At 46.2% G+C, this 20,126-nt stretch overlaps 7 protein-coding genes across 7 annotated transcripts; 2 read left to right on the forward strand and 5 right to left on the reverse strand.

Annotated features, from left to right (window-relative positions):
- Nucleotides 1–1,111: 1,111 nt before the first annotated feature.
- F9C07_12604 (putative integral membrane protein) lies at nt 1,112–2,547 on the reverse strand (the record flags this gene model as incomplete). Its single annotated transcript, XM_071507861.1, has 5 exons — nt 1,112–1,460; nt 1,532–1,627; nt 1,683–2,059; nt 2,113–2,291; nt 2,361–2,547. The coding sequence occupies 5 exons, from the start codon at nt 2,545–2,547 to the stop codon at nt 1,112–1,114; spliced, it is 1,188 nt and encodes a 395-aa protein (XP_071367318.1).
- Nucleotides 2,548–2,790: 243 nt separating this feature from the next.
- F9C07_12605 (uncharacterized protein) lies at nt 2,791–3,075 on the reverse strand (the record flags this gene model as incomplete). Its single annotated transcript, XM_071507862.1, has 1 exon — nt 2,791–3,075. The coding sequence occupies one exon, from the start codon at nt 3,073–3,075 to the stop codon at nt 2,791–2,793; it is 285 nt and encodes a 94-aa protein (XP_071367319.1).
- A 1,437-nt stretch (nt 3,076–4,512) lies between these two features.
- On the forward strand, nt 4,513–5,972 carry F9C07_12606 (O-methyltransferase; the record flags this gene model as incomplete). Its single annotated transcript, XM_041295401.1, has 5 exons — nt 4,513–4,707; nt 4,787–4,913; nt 4,969–5,092; nt 5,149–5,600; nt 5,659–5,972. 5 exons carry the CDS (start codon nt 4,513–4,515, stop codon nt 5,970–5,972), a joined length of 1,212 nt encoding a protein of 403 aa, XP_041151350.1.
- A 109-nt stretch (nt 5,973–6,081) lies between these two features.
- On the reverse strand, nt 6,082–8,307 carry F9C07_2287255 (uncharacterized protein). The gene has a single exon (XM_041287555.2). It carries the CDS (start codon nt 7,826–7,828, stop codon nt 6,560–6,562), a length of 1,269 nt encoding a protein of 422 aa, XP_041151349.1. The 5' UTR covers nt 7,829–8,307; the 3' UTR covers nt 6,082–6,559.
- Nucleotides 8,297–14,606, reverse strand: F9C07_2287256 (ASST-domain-containing protein; the record flags this gene model as incomplete). The annotated part of the gene is made up of 4 exons (XM_071510892.1): nt 8,297–11,278; nt 11,342–11,407; nt 11,462–12,030; nt 12,730–14,606. 4 exons carry the CDS (start codon nt 14,604–14,606, stop codon nt 10,404–10,406), a joined length of 3,387 nt encoding a protein of 1,128 aa, XP_071367320.1. The 3' UTR covers nt 8,297–10,403.
- On the forward strand, nt 8,862–9,716 carry F9C07_12608 (uncharacterized protein; the record flags this gene model as incomplete). Its single annotated transcript, XM_041287560.1, has 1 exon — nt 8,862–9,716. One exon carries the CDS (start codon nt 8,862–8,864, stop codon nt 9,714–9,716), a length of 855 nt encoding a protein of 284 aa, XP_041151348.1.
- Nucleotides 14,607–15,491: 885 nt separating the features above from the next.
- On the reverse strand, nt 15,492–16,688 carry F9C07_12610 (putative tyrosinase; the record flags this gene model as incomplete). Its single annotated transcript, XM_041295408.1, has 4 exons — nt 15,492–15,770; nt 15,834–16,155; nt 16,212–16,297; nt 16,350–16,688. 4 exons carry the CDS (start codon nt 16,686–16,688, stop codon nt 15,492–15,494), a joined length of 1,026 nt encoding a protein of 341 aa, XP_041151346.1.
- Nucleotides 16,689–20,126: the final 3,438 nt, after the last annotated feature.

Raw genomic sequence — 20,126 nt, forward strand, 5'->3', positions numbered from 1 at the left:
TTGTCACCACCAGTGGGCCGATATGATGAAACACCACATTGGCAAATAGATCCAGGAACAAACCAAATCGCTCTAACTTCTGATTCTCGGAATGAAAAATGGCTATATAGATAGGAATATGTGGATCTTTTATTTTGTTTCACTTCAGGTCGAAGCTTCTACAAAAACACTCGGACCACTTTGACGCAGTTGACCTAAACAATTACCGGATCTCTACCAACCGCTTGGGTCATTTCTATAACCTTACCAATATATCGATGTCGATCAAACTGTTAATTGCTTCATGGACGGGAATCTGCCCATTCTATTCAATAAACTTTCCTGCCCTCATGTTTCATCAACGTCCCACAATGGTATATATAATGTGAGTGTCAAGTCCTTGTATATATGTGTCCCCTATGATATATCCCACACCAATCGTCTCAATAAACTTCATACAGATTTCCCCCTTTCACCTGCAAATCCTAGGGTTTACAATAGCATATTGCCAAAATGACAAATATTCTCAACGTACAACCCCTGAACGTCGAGACAAAGAACCCCCCAAGACCGCCAAGATAAAATAAACCAGAGCCCCATCCACAGCTATCGTGCAATAGCACCGTAACCTCATTTGGGAGCCTGTGCTCAAGGGGAAAACTCCGGACTGAAGGGAGTAATTGATTCGTCAACTATGCCGCAATATTGACCAGCAGCAACGAGTTCGCACAGATATCCGCGGACATTAGTGTTCGAACCTAAATGCGGAAATATTCATAACTCGACTATTGGAATTTATGCAAAAAGGATCCGTCGATCACTACCCTGCATAATGGGGAGATCTGGGGGGTATATTCGTGTTTTGTGCGATTAAATATGCAAGGGATGAAATGACCAGTAATCCCGAATAAGGCCGGGATATATAAAAAGGAAAAAGAAATATTTTACACAAATTCTACACATTGGAATATATGAGTGTATTTGTCATAATTCAATAGTACATAGCTAGTACATGTGGTTGAATGGTAAAAAGTAATGTCCCAGTAGAATATGGTGAATAATTAAATAAGTAAATATTTTAGTAACAACGCACAACGCGCATAGCCCATGTTCGATGACCGAACATATCACTCTAAGTGAGATGGCTATGGTCCCTATTATAGGTCACTGAATATTCCGTACTCGTCATGATTCCCTGGGCATCATTGTGTCCATCAGGCTTAACCAACTCTTGAACACTTTCCGAATGCTTCAGATTCTCCGGATCTTGTGTCGTGAGTTGAGTGCCTTGCAGGGTTGTGAGGTGGTCCCAGTTATGGATCTTCTTGCGCTGCTTCAGGGAATAGCTGCCGTCTGAGCCTTTGTAATTTTTGTTATTGCTCCGGTCGATGCTGCTGAAGATTCGTGGGAAGCAGCGTGCTAGCAGCGGTCGCATCGTTGGTAGACAGGCACATATTATGCCTACGTTGATTTCGATCATACTAGATAACTGTTGTTAGTATACTGTATCTGATTATTGGGTAATGAGGATAGTATGGGGTGATGAACATACCACCAGTTCGCGAGTGTGACCTTGAAGTGTGTAAAGTCACTGCTGTGAATATAAGGCATCATGGTCACGATTCGTAGGATAGCTACGACACAGCAACTAGATTAACTGCGTCAGCATATGAGATATTCACACATGAGTGCAAAGTGCTTACAATGAGCCCGTCCCAAAAACAACCATAAGAAGCATCCTTTGTCTCACCGACGTCTGCAGCGACCAGCAAATCTTAATAGGGAGGATCAGAGTCACAAGGTCGGAGAACACGTTGAAGGCCGCATTGGCGTACACGAACGCAAACTGGTCGACACATTTGGCATCTTTAATAGTGACGTCCCACATAGCCTGAACTGGGTTGCATCCGAGTGTAAAGATAAGGATGCTCAGTAGACTGTAGAAAGCGACGAAGCCCATGATTGCGAAGGTCATTTGGCGGAAACGTTTCTCGGGATTGAGTCGGAGGTAGAAGAGTAATATAGCCGTTTTGACGAACCAGACACCGAGCGCGTAGACGTCTTCTTCTGCGAGATCATACTGCTATTGCTTAGTATGTTGGATGTATTTCAAAGGGTAAGGGACAGACAAACCTTCTTGAATGGCGTTATTTTGTCAAGATGCAAGTCCCAGACATGTACACCGTATCCGTTCTTGATGTCTTCGTCTGTTAGATGCGTGTCTAATGAATATTGACACAGCTGAGTATACTTACTGATTACGCTCAGGATGGCGAAAATCCATGCACAGATCTGCCCCATCACACAGAACACTAGGTGATGTTAGCCTGAGTCACACAACATGTAACAATGGATGTAGCACATGAATCGCATGTACATACAATCATCTAAGCCATATGTTCTTAGAAGGTAGAAACGCGTATACAATCGAAGAAGTAATACAAGGGTTGCGGATGAACACATTGCAAGACTGACGGAGTAAATCTTGAACTTCGACCCCTCCGGGTTGTCAAACTTGGGAGTAACTCCCGGTGGCGGAGGGGCCACTGGTATCTTGCTCAAGTCCATAGCGAGCGTCCAAGATTATGGTAGTGGAAGTGTAGTAGGCACCTGGACACCGGTGTTAAGTTTGCGTGGTTAACGGACGAAACAAGTCCAAGATAGCAGTAGTGCATGCTTGCTTTTAAGTCTGGCCAAACCTCGCCATGGAGGAAGTTGTACTTATGTCCATGTCGATTTCACAATAACAATCCCAATGGCTCCATTTTTGACATGTCGCTTGCTTCTATGATCCCCGATAGGGTTCGGTCATTAGCCAGTCAGGGTGGTCATAGCAAAAGCACGGACGATGATCTTCGCACCACCGGCTTCCCCGGTAGAATCTGGAAGTGTTCCGATAACTTTCCTCAGACGGCGATCCCATGGGTTCATATTAGTTGCACTAATTAATAAACGGATCATCAATGGTAATGATGCATCATGCATTGCTACTCCTGATACTTGGAATGCATCCAGCCAGAATGTAACCCTATCGTCAACAGGGTACATCGAGGAAATATTGGAATAGCCAATGGCTGTACAGGTCTGGTCCAACATGATCTTCAATATTTACATGATACCTCAATTGGCGAAATATTCCATTGTCCAAAATGGGCTGTGACAAGGAGAAGGAGTCTTGGCATTTTATTGGTTGGAGTATACAGGCGCACTATGAATCATAGGCCTATAAAGGGCCGAATCCAATGTCACTAGACATGATTCGAAAGATGAAACCCCTTGCGTTACTTCCATCGAAGCTACATGCTAGTTGATTAAGCAGGGTCAGAAATATTGAACAAATCGCTGGTCAAGATGTTGGTTCCACGGATCTAACACCTACCTCCCCCAGCACAATGTTAACTTTTAATTGTCAATACTAAGAATAAATATATGTGCTCGTGTAAGTGTGGACAGGACCTTGGGTCATTGTATATAACAACCAATCATCGTCCACCTTTTGGTTAAATTCACTGGGAGGCAAGTTGAGTGAAAAGACAAAGCGGCAACGCGGTTGATCGGTCCTGTAACTCAGGGTCTTGTCTATTGTGGATGACGTGGCTGATGTATGGGTCATGCAATGTTGATATAGCTACCGTGGGGGAGGGACAACGGCATCGTGAAGGGAAGAAAGTCCATGACCAACGTTGACGTGTAACAGGTCAGCGCTATGCAGCAACCAGGGGGGTCTCCCACTGTGCGGACCCAAGGACCAGGTGGTAGGGTGGGAGAAAAAACTGGTTGACTGTGAGATGGGATCTCTTAGTGCTATGTTGCAGGTTGTGCCGTTCGTGATTGATCATGATTGGCGGAATTCATTCGCGGAAGACGTGCTAGTATGATCAACTATGCCACAATTAGCTATGATGATCATTATGTGGGGGTGAAAGTGGACATGTCAGATACACGGTGGCTTCGGTTGAGAACACGGGAGCCATAGCTCTACGGAGTAATGTCTCGGCATTCGTGTTGGAGGTGAGCGACGCATTGATTCCATGGGAGAATTGCGGCACTGAACCTTATCCATGACAGGTGGTCTGAGCTATATTTACGGAGGAATATATTGGCCTCGGAAGCATATCGTCTTGGATGTATGTACACTTTGTAACCTTGACAGCCGAACGCCGTAGATCGTCGCATCGTTCCGATGGTGCAGGTAGCAATTGGAGATTTGACTTTCTTTATGCCCCTGATGCATTGGCTCCAATTTCAGGTGGGGGCACCAAATGTGATTCCTCAGTCACTCCAGCCCTAAGCACTCACCACAGGTAGAGCGTCGGGTGGGTTCCGCAGCATACAAGACACCATCTCGCACTACTAGTGCACTTGTACAATAATGATTGGCGTTGCTGCAGAAGCCACCCCCTCGCACTCCACATGTCACACTTCGAGAACGATCTATAAGTTAATTACCAGGTCCCAGCTGCGATCGTGCTGGCAAGGATACGCTGTCTTCATTCTTCATTGTCATCTGCTTCAAACATCGTCCCATTCAAAATGGGCAGCATCGATCCAAATTTCGATCCCATCCAGGAGGAACTGGACCAGGTCATTGCTGCCGCTACGAGGTACAAGGAGCGTTTATCTGAGGCAGACAGCTACGATGCGAGATACGATCTTATGGCAAAGGCCGGGCGCCTCTATCAAACCATACGCGGGCCTGCAGATATGGTTTTTTCTAAGTTTGAGGATGTATGAGAAGCAGACAGAATACATATCTTCTAGGTTCAAATGTAGCATGATCTAACTAATTGACGATGTATATGACTAGGCAGCGAATATGGGAGCAATCAGAGCGCTCCTTGAAGCAGGCGTCTTTCATGTCATCCCTGCAGGAGGGGAGAGTATTTCCGCAAAGGAAATTTCAGCAAAGACAGGAGTGGACAAAGAGGTGATAGGTGCGTATCATAGTCACACATCTGGTCGTGACATGCGTCTGATAACAAAACATAGTGCGACTCATGCGCGCGGTGACCCCGATGGGACCCTTCCGAGAGACCGGAGAAGAGGAATACGCCCACACGCCATTTTCAGAGATCTATATGGCACCCCAAATGATGGCGGTCTATAAACTAATGTAAGTGATATTGTTCTTGCGATCTGATAACAGACTGTCTAACAGGGTACAATTAGGGTGGATGAATACTTCACACCTATGTTAAGAAATCATGAATTTTTGCGCCAACAGAACTGGCAGAACAACTTCCGTCTGCGAAATAACCCTTATACATTTGTACAAAACTGCGAAGGGGAAACTATGTTTGAACACATATCGAAGTTCCCCGACCGCTTTACGACCTTCAATGAGGCCATGGTAGCCCAAGACTCAGGACTGATTGCAATTGGCCTCTATCCCTTTGCGGACGAATTGAGTAAGTTAGCTGAGGACAACACGGCTACCATTGTCGATGTGGGAGGGGGCCGGGGTCACATCTTGCGTCAAATTAAGAAAAGCGCTCCTGAGCTGAAGGGAAAGTTCATACTCCAGGACCAGGCCACCGTTATCGCAGACAATGGAACAGAAACGCAACCGTATGGCATCGAAGCCATGGCACATGATTTTTTCCAGCCACAACCTATTAAAGGTAGGCACAAGTCCCTCATAGAATACGTTACTTGCTGCGATGGCTGACCATTCAACAGGGGCGCTGGTCTACTATATTCGCCGATGTCTCCACGACTGGCCCGATGAGCCAGAATCAAGGCAGATTCTGGAGAACCTGGCTGCAGCAATGGATCCCGAAAAGTCCCGGGTGTTGATCACCGAATATATCTTGCCAGAAGTTGGCTCCAACATGTTTCATGCGTGGATGGACCACACTATGATGACGTTTGCTGGACGGGAACGCACAGAGAAAGATTGGGAGCGTCTACTGGATATATCTGGTCTAAAGTTGGTCAAGGTGTGGAGAGCTCCAGGAATACCGGTCGGCGTTGTTGAGGCTCGCTTGAAGTAAGACATGAATGAGACAAGCTATGATTTGATACGATCAGAGGATAATAACAATGAATACTCTTTTAACCCTCTCCAGGTATGGTTTGGTATTTCGTCGAAACGATAGTATTTCCTTTTGATGGAGTGTTGGCATTATTCTACTTGGCTGTGTTTACAGTATTCTTATTATGGCTCTCGAGCTTTACTACCTTCCCATCCGATAGTGATTATCAACCCCCTCACCCCCTAATAGTCTTACTCAGTTGGGGAGGAAACAGACACATCTTTCAGTTTCCTGCAGTTTCACCTGAGATTGATATGCAATCTTGTGGGGAACACCCTCTCTTGGAAGGGTCTTTATCGATAGCGATCTTGTTGACTGGAGCTAGGTGCTATAGACGTAATGATACTGTGTATACCCTACTGTCAAATTGGTACCTATGGTATAGCAATACGGAAAAAGCAACGCAAGGTTCTGTGTATTATAGATAACTGCATACAAGCGCAGATAGCAACGATCATATTGTGATTAAAACAGAACCCCCATATCCTCGCCATTTTTTCCTGCTGCAGTATTCTTTGTAGCCAGAAGCCCAAGGACATGGGGCCTCAGACCAGTTCTAAATCGCGGTGCTTGCTAAATAACTTCCAGTAACGCTCGCTGAGTTGGGGGTCGTTAGCCCAATCGGCAGATGCAGCCTCTATGGAGTTCATTTCAGCTTTAAGCTGACGTTTTTCTTTTTCCCGTGCCTCCTCCTCTCCTGAGTCGATCTCATACATCCACCATCCTGCCACCGGCTGAATAGTATTCAAAGATCCAGCTTCCTGGCCACTGGCACTTGTTATCGGTGTCGCTTCGATTCCGACCAGACCGGCGAGCATTTTGGTCATGTAAACATTACCGAAGTCGTCGACTTTCACAGGAACAGTGTTATAACCAGAAGGAATCTCATCCGTATCTACCCGGTGATACCAGATACCGTCTAGATTGCCACCTAGACCGTTGGCCACGGTGTCCTGGCGATAGAGGGGCCTCCCCTCGGCATCCCAAAAGCAAAATGCTGTAACCCAGCCAGACAAATAGCTAGGGCCACTACCGCCACCCTGACTATGGACAGACCTTTGCCAGAAGTCCACGGTATCAGGAGAGGAGGGGTTATCGAATGATGAGATGAAGTGCTGGAGAATGGGCCGGAGAAGGGTTGTAAATTGTGTCGGTTCCTCACCCAACTCAGGAATCTTGTCGATCTTTGATAGTAGCAGAACCCAGTCATCCCGCTCGCCGAGCAACGTCACGCTGGGGATACCGCACATGAGACACATCTTATAGGAGAAATATTTCTGCAGGACGCCCATCATCAAAATGGCCGAGACGATTTTATCAGATGTGGTGGTTGTGCTGAAAGCCGGCATGATCCATTCTCGCAGCTCCGGGTCCTTGACGTTCTCCTGAATCTGCTCTGTCATTGCCATCGCTAGAGCCCCAAAGTCTCGTATTGCACTTTTGACTGTGAGTTCTTTCTGTCCCTCATGCGAAACGAAGTATGATCTTAGTTCTTCGGCATGCGCGTTGACGTAGAAGCCGAGTTGGGATAGGATGGAAAACCACACATCTTCCGGGCGGAGGACAAGGTTATAATGACTGCTGTACGCCGAAAAGATTGCCCGGACAAGACCGTTTTCTGATGGTGTGATATGGCGATCCTGTAGGTCGTGCGTGTCATAGAACGGGAGCTTTTCGAAAGAACTTTGGACAATTCGTTTGGAGCGTCTGTAATCTCTAGGAGACGTTCTTTCGAGGAATTCTCCCGGAGTGGTGGCCTTTTGGGCCCACCACTTCTCTGCTTCGTGCTTTGCAACTTTGAAAGTGACAGGCATACTGATTTGTCTGTCCTTGCTTTGATGGAATGAAATAATATGTCGTACTGGGCATAAACTGTGTGCCAAACACAGGAGGATAGACAGCTGGCAAGAAAGGTAGAAAATGATGAAGGAGGGAGGGTGAGGGGCAGCTTGGAGATTTCTTTATATAAACTTTTCCACGTCGCCCTCTTGTCGATCATTATGTACTGTATCTCAGATTTCTGATGGTGGGGCGGGCAGTTCCTTGTAACGACAGCGGGTTTCAGAAAGTTACCTTTGTATACTCCAGCTTTACTATATTTTAAACTATAGAAAGACTATCGTGAACTTCGTTCTTTTATACATATATCCACTATAGATATTTATCTTTTTTTGTCCTCCTTTGTCATTTTCTTCTTTTTTCTGTCTTTGTTTTGCTCTAACTGAGTGCAGTTAAAATCCCCCTGAAAATGTATTGCAATTACAATACATGAAGGAGGTGGGGAACAATCGCTAGGACTCGCCACTAAGAGTGCGGCTGAGAAACTCATGAGGCTGTGTACCTCGTGATGTGGAGACTTGATGTCCAATATCATGTCAATATTCAGGTGAAAGCCAGCTGAACACAGTTTGCTTTGATTCAGCTATTCCTATGACGTATGATCCTCAGGAGTATTCATAACATAAGATGTCAGTCACCTGACGCAAAGTCATGTAATGGCTTTCTCTGTTTATCAGATAGTTGAATAACACACATCAATCTACCTCCCAGTCCTCCAGCTCTATCGTAAGACATCATGAATATATAGTTCACTAGTGTCTGACTCACGATAAAACGTGAACAATGACTTGTGAGTGGGGGACATTCCGGAAATTATATTCGGACAGAAATGTCTATGGTTTTACAGAGTGTAGCATATTCCCGAGATCTATCGTCATTATGGTATGGTATTCACTCAATGGGTCATTCTGAACAAAGAGTGACATCACTTCAGACCGTTTCAAAGGTAAATGATTCTCAAAGGAAGAAAGCTACCTACCTTCATAGCCCTTGACTGTACCAGGCAGTATGACCTTGAATATGGGGCAAGGCGATCAGAAGCCGACATTGTCAACTGCGACCCTCCCAAAGAACACCCCGCAGATTATTGGAGACACCGCTAGAAACCTCAGGAGGTGTACCCAAAGGGAGATCAGGCATGGCAATGTGGGGGGTTATATCCTGGGCACTCATGTGCCGCCTGAACTTGTTGACCCGGAACTCGACGACCATCGGGGTACATTTGGAATCAAATGCCGGGTAACTTATGATACCAAAACCCAGCTGATGATCGCTCAAATCCCATGCAATCCTCACATAATTGCCGTGGGACATTTTGGACAAAAGATTATGATGCAAAGTTTCAGGAAGGGCGATCACAGCGAGTTGATGGGGATCGGTAGCGTAACCTTGATAGATGGAAATCTTCAAAAGGAGCCAGCCGCATGTTATTCCCCACGCACTCTCCCGCCGGAAAGAACAAGAAAATGGTGGCCAACTCTCGTTGTGGAAAGCGGCTGGTACGAAAATCTGGCCCACTTACAAATGGACGCAAACATATGGATCGGAAGGTCTGAGGCTAATGTCAAAGTGGTGATTTTGATATCTATGACGAAGGACCGAGATGCACTCGTTCTGGAGAAGTGGGTTCCAGGAAACCCACCACAAACCGGATCTTGTGCTCGGTTTTTCGCCTATAGGGAACAATCGGTTAGGATCTTTCGTTATGGGAACGGGGTTGTAAGAACTACTGGTGATCCTCTAATCATCCGCTTCGAGGAAGTCTTTCTACGCCCTCCGAATTCACCCCTCGAGCAAGACTACGAGCTCGGCCAGGCGGCACTTATCTCCATCGCAGAGGGCGCATGGAATATGCCCATCTAGAACTATATTTACTGCCATGGCTCGGCTGCCACCCTCTGTCCCACAGGCTTGAGTTAAGGGTTTTACTTGGTATACGGATAAAGGTGACTGTGTGTTAGCTAAAGTGTAAGCTTTATACTCATGACACCCCTTTACCCAGTTACTTAAGCTATGCTTAGACAGGGCAATTGCAAAGGATACCATTTGATCAGCGAATGGTGATAGCTTGGACAGAGACCTCGTAGCGTCTCGGCTGGTATCGGATCCCCAGGGGATTTTTCCTTTTGTTCCTCCCGTAACTGCCCCTTTCTCCGAGTGCTCAACTATACTCGATCTACCATCAGTCAAATTGCATTTGGAAACGTATCGTTCCTTGGAGGGGGAAATATGCGAGTTTGGATAGTCGGGTGCAAAGATTTTATTAGGCCTGGCTATTATGTTTGAATATCTTATACCCCGATCTGAATGACAAGCTTGCGCCGGAGATAATATACCAGAATCCCCATGATACACCTCCTGAAGTCCATATGTCCTATCGCGTGGCCCTATTCCATTGAAGTACATACATTGTCCTACACAATACAGTAACCTGACGATCAGCGATGAGTGCCTATGTAAGGTCTGAGGTGAAATCAACATTATAAATTTAAAATCTAGTTTATATTACTCTAAATCACATGCCCGTTTCACAAGGGCCTGTCCTATCATTCACTCCGTAATTTCAGTAAAGCTAGTTGCGAGAGAAGGGAGTGTCTTGACAAGAACATCCCCATTATCACCAATCGCCTCTGCGTAAAACTTCACATCATTTGCAGGACTGTATTCGCTCTCCCAAAGGAAGGATGTTTCAAACGACGTTCTGCTCTGCTCCCCAAGATACTGCGTCTCACCTTCTTGAACCTGGTAAAACCTCCAGACCTTCGTTTCAGTATCTCCGTTCCAGGAAACATATAACCGAGTGGTATTGGCTGAGTCCACGTATGCCGCAAGAGCTGGAGCTTCACTCGGTGTACCAGTCCAATTGGCTAGGAACCCACGGTAGCTGACCGCATCTTCGATGAACGCATGATAGAGGATTTCATTGTCGGCATTAAATTGCGTGAAGGCACCTGCAGACCCCCAGCTAACAAACAAGTTGTCGTTCGCAAGCAGTTGAGTGTTACCCTGAGAATTAGCCTCCAGGCCATATGGGGCTGTGGCTTTGCGAATGACGGTTGCCGTGTTATCCGTGTGGTTGAGCTGGACAAACAGGGCTCTGGAGACGTTGTTGAAGGTTATTTCACCGTTGCCTGAGTTGTCAAAGAAGGATATCACGTCGATATTGCCGGACTGCGATCGCCAGCGGGCGTCGTGCTGAAAGCCAAATGTGAAATCTTGGGTAAATGTGGAGTGGTTGCCACCGAGTTGCCAGATAATGGAGCCGTCGGTTCCGTTGATCTTGAATATCGTGCTGAAGTGTCGTGACGAGACGAGGTAGTTTCCATCATTGTCTTTGTCGATGCTGTTAATGTGAACGTAATCCCAGGTTTGGGCAGAGGAGAGTCCGCTGTTGCTAGCGCTTGAACCCAGTGCATTTAACGAATCTAAATGCCATACAGTGAGAAAGAGTCTCGGTGCTTAGATAAAGATGCTAGAGTGGAACTTACCTGCAGGATCGAGATAGTCCAGGGAGTTCCACTCAAACACTAGCTCTCCAGTTGCGATATCAAATTCTGTTCCCTCGTTAATGAAATGCATACTCCAAAGAATATCCTAGAGTAACAAACCTTGGAAGAGCCCGTTTCCAAGCCATTGCTGGGACGAATTGCCACCCCACAGTGTCAGGTTTGCAATGGTTGGAAGATAAATTTCCACAAGAGCAGTCTTGTCATTGACAACGGTAAATTCGTGAATCGATGGGATATGGTGATTTCCAGTCCTGGTTGATATGAGATGTTCATAGTTCTGGTCGAGCAGCACATGTTGGCCAACCCCCTCGCCATGATTTTGGTCCATCGTTCCCTGGAAGCCCTGGAGGACAGTCTTCCCATTGTATGTAGTGGGATGGAAGTTCGCCACAAACCCTGAGTAGTACCCAACGCCGGACCACACTAAATCACCGTCCTTTCGGTAGATATAAGCGCCAGGCTGTGGGATGGTATTGGCGTAGGGAGCAACAAACACATACTCCGAGCCATTGGCGTCGGGCGCAGGCACGGTGATATTCAACTTGGGGACTGTGAGATCCGGACGAGATCGGTATTGTCCATCTGCTGAACTGAAGGGCAAACCCGCCGCTGCTGCTAACAGCAGACTATATTGAGTGACCAACCCCATTGTTTTGTCCTTGATAAGTCTTTTAAATGGTAGAAATAGGCCAGTTGTTTCCCTTATCTATCCAGTATTTCACGAGCCAGGCATTGGCTACCCTTTGTATTTATAACTTTGATATTTCCTTTTTCTTTTCATCATCCTACCGAGCTATTGTGCCTTCGGAACTTGTAAACAGCGCACTTAGATCGATAACGCCATTGGCATAAAGTCTGAGCAATTATTAATCTCGCTTATATGCAGCTAAAGTGTGGTCTATGCATTATTTGCCGAGCATATACACGTTCTGATAAGATATCTGCCGGTCGTAGGTTTACTAGTCCTTGTATCATCGAGCTCGTCCATGACGCGATCCCGGGCTGGATGAAGTAACCGAACATAACTGCATTTATTCGACTATCATCGTTGGTACCTGTCAACCTCGCGACCACAAAGCTTATTGTCCCTTTTTATGCATTATGGCGATAGAACATTAAGGTCTTGCAGTTTATGCCTCCGCAAATATATAGAACAGCGAAACAGAATATTCCTGGCTCAGGTCACTTGGCCGTAAACCCCATTCACCAAAACCATCCTCCAAATGCTATTAGTGAGTCAATAAATGCTTTCTGGCGAGCCGTCGAAACTGGGACTTCGTTGTTAGGATGTTGCCCTAGATGCTGGTCAGTAAATCATCACATATAATCGGTCTGCCGTCACTGTACCAGAATCTCCTGTGGCAGACTTTTTCTCCAGCACTGGCACATAGCCATTTGCTAGAGCTGCTTCTGCAAGACTATTCGCTTGCCTCGCAAATGTGTATCCCTCTTTTGTCCATTCCATCTGGGATTTTCCAATTTTCTCTAATACACATTTCTCTTCATCTATTGCATCCAGGTGACTCCTAATTGAATCCCAGGTTAGAGTTGTTCCTCTTTGTTGGTTAAAATGTTCGATTTCCAGAAGGATTTCATCTCGTCTTTTTGCTACTCTTTCCAACCCAGACGCTACCGCTCGTAGTTCCAGCTCGAACGTCCCATTCACAGTCACGCTGGGTAAGGCAGTTGCTTTGGTTAACTTGACCACGAACATTCCTTGTTCAGTTGTGTCTTGCTCCGTTTTGATATGAATAGTGGTCACGCCGTCAGTAGCAACCTTCTTGCCAAATGCTGCTTTCCGCATACGGTTACGTTGCTCAGCCAAATCCCTCAGCGCAGTCGTCTGGGAAGAAGTCATAATATGGCTTCGTATCTTTATTTGCGATCCCTGTACTCTCGATTCAAGTAATACAAGGAAGTCACTAGAACCCTCTCGCTCGTGACGAAATCGAGCCCAAGCTCGTTGTATGGTCTTGCCAGCAGTGTCGTTCTCCATTACGATTTGAGAATCCTCTTTCCACCAACAATCTTGTGGTTCCACTTCAATCAACTTCAATCCTGCATTGATAGGATCTTCGATAAAAAAGCAGCTTTGATTGGTAGCCGTTGTAGTTGATGCCCGTTGTCGCTCAGTCTTGATGTAGATTATGGGAGTAAAGCTTACAACTTCAATATCTGGGAGCAATTGTGCGTAACGCCCTTCGGGTCTAATATAGTATTCTTCACCAGGCGCCTCATGATAGAGTGGAATTCCCACTATCTGTCCCTCAACACATTTCGTCTCAGGACCGCAACTTAGCTTTGCAAAGAGCTGACCATCTTGGCGTGTATAAAGAGGGAAGTTTCCTCGGATATATCCACGGTCAAAGCCGAATGCAGTCCGGCATTTGCTCTCACGCTCCAGTGAGAGAATATGACCGCTGCCAATGAAGCTGGCTGGCGAGGGCGCAAATATTCCGGCAGATATCATTTCCTGGGGCTCAGTTGAGACAGGCCCTGCAGATTTCAAGCCCCATGCAAAGATAGAGTCATCCCGGGTTTCTCTTATAATCTCTCTTTGTAGACGTATGAATGCGTGGTCACCCTCTCCGTATATCATCGGCATCATGATATTGAAAATCCCAAGAAGACAATAAGCGATGTCCTCCTTCCGCTTTGTTGTTCGTTTTGAAGCCCAAGACATACGTTGTGCAATACTTGCCTCTGACAACGGTCTTCTCCCGAGGAGGAATGCGCGCGAGATGCCTGTGATCGTTTCGATCAGGCCTGTCCATTGGGCTTTACTGCCAATATCCACCCACTGTGAATTAAAGAAAAGAAGACGCCTCGGTGCTAGAAGCTCTTGCAATGTCCAACCCCGTTGAAACCACCGGCTGGAGGATATTTGAGAGGGTAACTGTTTGCGATCGTCGGTAGTAACATCGGAGAAATAGACATAGCAAACAGAGGCATTGCTATACCATCGGAACATAGAATTGATGGCTTCACCGAGTTCGACTGAGTTGGTCTTGTCAATACAACAGGTGTCGATCCATGCATGTGTAAAGCCATCCTTTTCTGCACGTTCGCAACAGCCCTTGAATTTAACTGGCCAGCTGGCATCCCCGGTATTTCTCTCGGTAATATCGCGAAATGACACTTCATCTTCATCATTTCCCCACGTATGTGAAAGTATGGCGTAAGGAGGGACTTGCTCGTTGAAGAACTCCTCCAGCGCAAAGGTTTGTACATTTATAAGACGCATTGCGGTATTTCAAGGATTCGACCAATTGACACGGTTGAAAGGTTGAAACACTCGGCTTGGATGCGAAATGCGGATAGCAGCGCCAATTTAATGTCAACAGGATGCATGGGGACTCGTTAGACGTGCCAAAGCCTCAAGCTTGGGATTTCTTCAGTCACACTAGAGGATTGGAGGGAAGTCTACTCTTTGAAGTTCGAGATTCGAGTTGATGGGCTGGAGAATTGGCTGGCGTTGGTGGGCGCTTACGAGCGGGGTAGTAGGGCTGGTTCTATTAGGACTAGGCGCCAACGCAGACGGGTAAGCATCCTATTAAGGCAATCTCCTGTACTGATTAATTACGGGGTAGTGGCTAGCACAACGAGAGCTGAAGTTTGCATAAATTAGGTAACTTGAGTGATCCTCGTTCTGAGTATCCAGTCACCCGAACCAGGTCCAGTTTACTTGCAACGACTCCACGTGGGCCTCAGCCTCGTCTCATTGTCATCTCCGGCAATTCGCTCCAGCCCTTCGGAGAGAGTCTCCTTGCTAGTGGTCATCAATATACTCTCACCAGAGGCATGTGAACAAGATATACCGGCCATTCGGACGATGCGGTAGTCTTTCGAGTAATGAGATCGGTCCGAGCGGTTTGGGCCTATAGACGAAGGGAGTTACGAGACAAGCCGGTAATTCAGAGACAGTTTTCTACGGTTCTGCTAGAACAGATATTTGGGGGTTTCTGTAAAAGGGTCTATTGATTAGCCGTCATAGCATATAGCATGATTGTTTATCCCTCCCCAAATTCATCTCAGGGTCCTTATATAGCTGCTTTTTTTTTAAATAAATAGTCTTGCTAGGTGCTAAAGCCAATGACCTGAGTCTACCAGGGCTTTCCACATAGCAGACTTAATCATACCCATAACAAAGGTATCCACCCTGAGTGTTCATAACCTCTCCAATAGTAACGTTGGGCTTGATGTTGAAGGACGACAACTCATAGTGAAGGGTTGCATTCTGCCAGCCACCAGCAGGTTCAACATTGGCAGTATGGTTCAAGGTCGGTCCGCTTATATCGTAGAGACGGTTGATAGGATCCTCCTTCTGCCACTTCCACCAAACACGGTCGATGTACATATGATGCATGAAGAAAATCGGGTCACCGGGTGAGGATTTGATATCGGCCATCTAAAGGCTGAATTCGTTAGTAAAGGGGCCATTATACTGCATTATTTCAAAGCTAATACGTACCACACCGCCAATGTAGGTGTGAACGCCCTTATGGGGAATGTTGGAAATGCAATCCCACCAGGGCGAGAAAGTGTTGTACGCATTGCAATTATTAAGGGCGATGCTGTTCGCATTGGCAATTGCGTTTTCGTTGTCCCACGCACGGCGCAGACAATAGTCGGTGTCTTCATCACCGGGACCAATGTGCAAGGTGTAGTTGGAGAAACGACCGTCAATCACACAGAGGTCCGATCCAGTACCATTTCCGCCGAATGCATCTGGACCCCACATGGATGACTGCCACATATTACCGCTGTCGGCGTCCTTCTGCTCGTCCCACCATCTTTGATGCAACTTAGCATACAGGGAATAAGCGAAAGGTAGACGTAATAAACTTACGGTATAGGGCCAGTATAGCTGCACTCTTCTCGAAGTAGAGTCTCGTAGATGTGCATGTAGTAGCGGTGCCACGGGAGGAATTGGCCCTATTCACATACTGGTTAGATGTGTGATAAAAACAGAAAGGGGTCAACTTACAACGTGGTGAATGATGTCCGCGTGCGCGGTATTGGTCATTCCACGGTGAAGGGCTTGAAGATCACTGAAGCGGCTAGTAGTAGCCGTCAGTCCGGATTTCGCAGGCTTGTCCATCAGGCATTGAACAGCATCGAGAAAGCTGGTCTGCTGTTTCGCAGTCAGATGACGCCACTCCTTACGGATTGTCATCTTCTCTTTGCTGCAGCTGCCGGTGAAGTACTCGGGGATGAACTGGCTGACGGTTTCACGTTTGTCGACGTTGGACGACATTTTTGGGAAAGCAGCAGCAGACACACTGACTGCCAGAGTCAGTGCCGCGCTGAAGACTGAATACTTCATGATGAAACTTGAATAGAAAAATGATTCAACGAGTGACAGGCGTCAAAGCACGCCGGAATAATGAAAACAACAGACAAGCGACAATGGTCAAGAGAAAGGAATGATTCATGTCAGATGGAGTCAGGAGGTCATATCATCTGTTTTTATACTTGTCATTCCTGACATTGCATAATCCGAATATCCTTTCAAATCTTGAAGTCCCCGTACCAGCGTTTTGCAGGCTTGGCACGAAAAACCACGAGTACAAGCCCTATATTTGGCTCGGTGTGGGTGGATGATGAATCGGACTCCATCCGGGAATCCACATCATCTTATCTTCGCTTGCATTTTTGACGATTTCAATGTACACAGCTCATCTTCAGTCGCCCTTCGCATGACTATCCTCTAGAAAATAGCCGTAAAGGCGACATTCAAGTGGCATTTTTGCATCACAAAGGGTGTCCATCTATTGTATCGACTTCCAATCCTACAGTGTGTTGTTGTTAACACTCACTCTGAGAATAGTCGAGACAGTATCCTTCAAATTCAACATGAGACGGGTGGCTGAACTGTGGGTGTGAAGCTGGTACATACACTAATAGACGGTATCCATTAGGCAACCGTTTACATCCATTGCGCTTTTCGACCGAGGCTATGCAGTTTTTGTTAGTATCTCGGTATTGTCATTCCGCCAGTAGTGTTAAGTGGCGTTGGCATGAGGCGTGTAGAAAATGCGTTGGCGACAAGCTCTGTACGTATGCTTGGGTGGGTGCTTTTCTTGGCACCATTGGAAAAATCGGAAGACGCGTGGCAGTATCGCGCTAAGCTGTATGCAAGAGACTTCATGTTGACGATCATTGCCTTCAAGAGAGTGACAACCATCTAATAGCTCCAGTACCGAGTTCGAGGCTATTACAGGGCTGAACTTTTCAAGAGCCTCTCCTTGGAAGGCCGGACCCAATGCTTATCTGGATGGATCAACAAACTGCGATCGGCGGATGGAACATCCCGATATCGCTTACCACAGATGTTCAAATGCAATAGCAATTTTCTAGACAGCAAAAACATCAATGGATAGATAAAACACTCAAGATGATGCTCGACTAACTCCTATGATCAAGGCATATTCAGGATGGTACCTCGTTTGGCTTGTAGGGAAGTCTTCGATCGTTTTCCTTGCGTTGTTCTGAGCTGAAGAAGCGAACTTGTACTATTTTTTGCATCCAATAGTATCCACAAGAACGGAATAAAATTTGACATCAAGTTTGAGGTAGATGAACTCGGTGTAAGTCCTTTCAAGCCGGACGAGTATACCGGATTGAGACAGTCTTGTCAGGCTCAATGTCTGCTGGGGTTCAACCCGCTCGGCCTAAATCACCAACTCTCTTCGCGCCGGGCCGAGCCCGATCCAACCTCTTGGCAATCAACAACATATTGTATTGCGCATGCTAGTTGTATAATGCATGTAATGAGATATTCCCAATGAAATTCATTGCTACCATACTCGAGGTGAAACATGGCATCTGAAAAATCTTTATAGCCGTAAATACATTTGATATCGTTCTGACCAAACCTTAAGCCTCTCACGCTGTTCATGGACAACAGAAATATATATTCAGGCGAAGGGGACGGTGATTAGGCTCCTCTGCCGCCGACTATGATAATTCCCCTTGGAACACAATCAACTGCACTATAATTGGAAAGAAATCCCGAGATTGTTATGCTCGGTACTGTCCTTAACTTTCGATGAATTCATGCCTCTTAAAGGCATTCAATGTTGTGTCTTGCTCACGTGACGGCGTTTTGCAAGTACTTGATAGTTGAGGCTATCTGGCACGTGACTATACGGGATCCACCTTTTACTAGCAAAAGCTTCATCTTTCCTAAAAGAGTAATTTTCCGGTTACTACTTAGGTACTGATCCACCCACACCCGGCAGTCCGATTCCACAGCCAACCTGCCAAATTTCTCTCTATGGCTCTTGCTGGCGGTGGTGTCCCCGATAGCTATTAGCTCGGTATGTATTCTGCGAGCTCCATAGGAAGTATGTGTACTACGTGATGCTCAGATTGCAATGGTAGTGACTGTCCGGTGGGTAATTATCGCTCCAATGGAACATGGTAGGCCGATATGGCCGACACTGACAACAATAAAGGGTCGGCCGTTGTGTTTATGAGTTCTGGCAGGGTCCAAACTGCACCTCAACTGGCAGTTTCCTGACTGAGATGTTTGTATACTGCTACATGTAACAAGCGAGGTTTTGTAAGGAATGACAATTGAAATAATGGAGGTGCTTGGGGATCTGCGTGGAGCTAGGTGTGCGAGTGAAAACTACTTGGTAAAAGAGTAAGAAGAACGGTAATTATACAGTACAGTCATTGTTGTATTGCAAAAGTGTTGTTTTGGACGTTGATGCTTTCCGAGGCATTGAGTGTACTTGGCAGAATGGTGATTTGCTGTAAGATGTGTAAACGAGAGTATGTTTATAAGCAACCAGGATTGTGTACCCCGTATAGCCTCTGATGCGAGAACAATTAATATGTTTAGAATATCAATGTCTCGAGAGGATCGGAGAGACCGAACTAAAGCGTTGGAAACAACATCCTGTAAGAGGTTAGATTGAAATTCACCAGCTAGGGCAGCAGCCGATTCATTCGTAGCTTACGTCTTGAACGCTAGGTAGCATTGTTACGGAGACCTGTTAGATATGGTCACGATGCAATGCATGCTGCCGGGTATCCATATTACTGTGAAAGAGAATATCTATCGCTTCTTTCACATATCGTTCGACAGATTGTTCATACGACCGCCCGGGCACTTCGGGCCGGTTCCCCTAACGCACTCGGCTTGAGCTGAGCCCCCTATGCATACATAATTCGTTGAGGAACATCACGACTGTCAGTGTAACATCAAACATTCCATATGCTGGAGAACTGCGCAGTGACCACATGTTGTTTGATCTCAACAGGATCGGATGTCATGGTTGGACAATAGAATGACAATCGCAACAAGAATTGTTGCTGTTAATACTATAAGATACAACAAGGATATCAGTCTTGACCCATGGAGCCAAGGCGACGTGGTTACTTCGTCACTGCCCTTCAGATGAGATAAGTGGCGGGCCTATTCGTCACAGGGGAGAACTATTTGGCTAAGAGACATAGACCGCGTATCTCCATTTCGAGAGATCATTGAATGCCGACGATCGGCATCAAAGCACACCAAGAGTGAGGGGTATACTTGGAATATCGTATGACCCCGCAATAGAGCTCGAGAGACGAAGAAGTCGGGTTTGGTGGGGGGTTTTCTAAAGCTCCACAGTGATAAGGGTGCAGGGGTTATATGCATGTCTCAGTTCAACTGATAGATAGCTTTGCCACGTATCCTGGATTCACTTTCGTCAACTAGAGCCTTAGAAAGAAACGGACATTATGATATCCAGATTAAATATAGTTTCGT

This window comes from Aspergillus flavus, chromosome 8, assembly GCF_009017415.1.
Source record: "Aspergillus flavus chromosome 8, complete sequence".
NCBI lineage: Eukaryota > Fungi > Ascomycota > Eurotiomycetes > Eurotiales > Aspergillaceae > Aspergillus > Aspergillus flavus.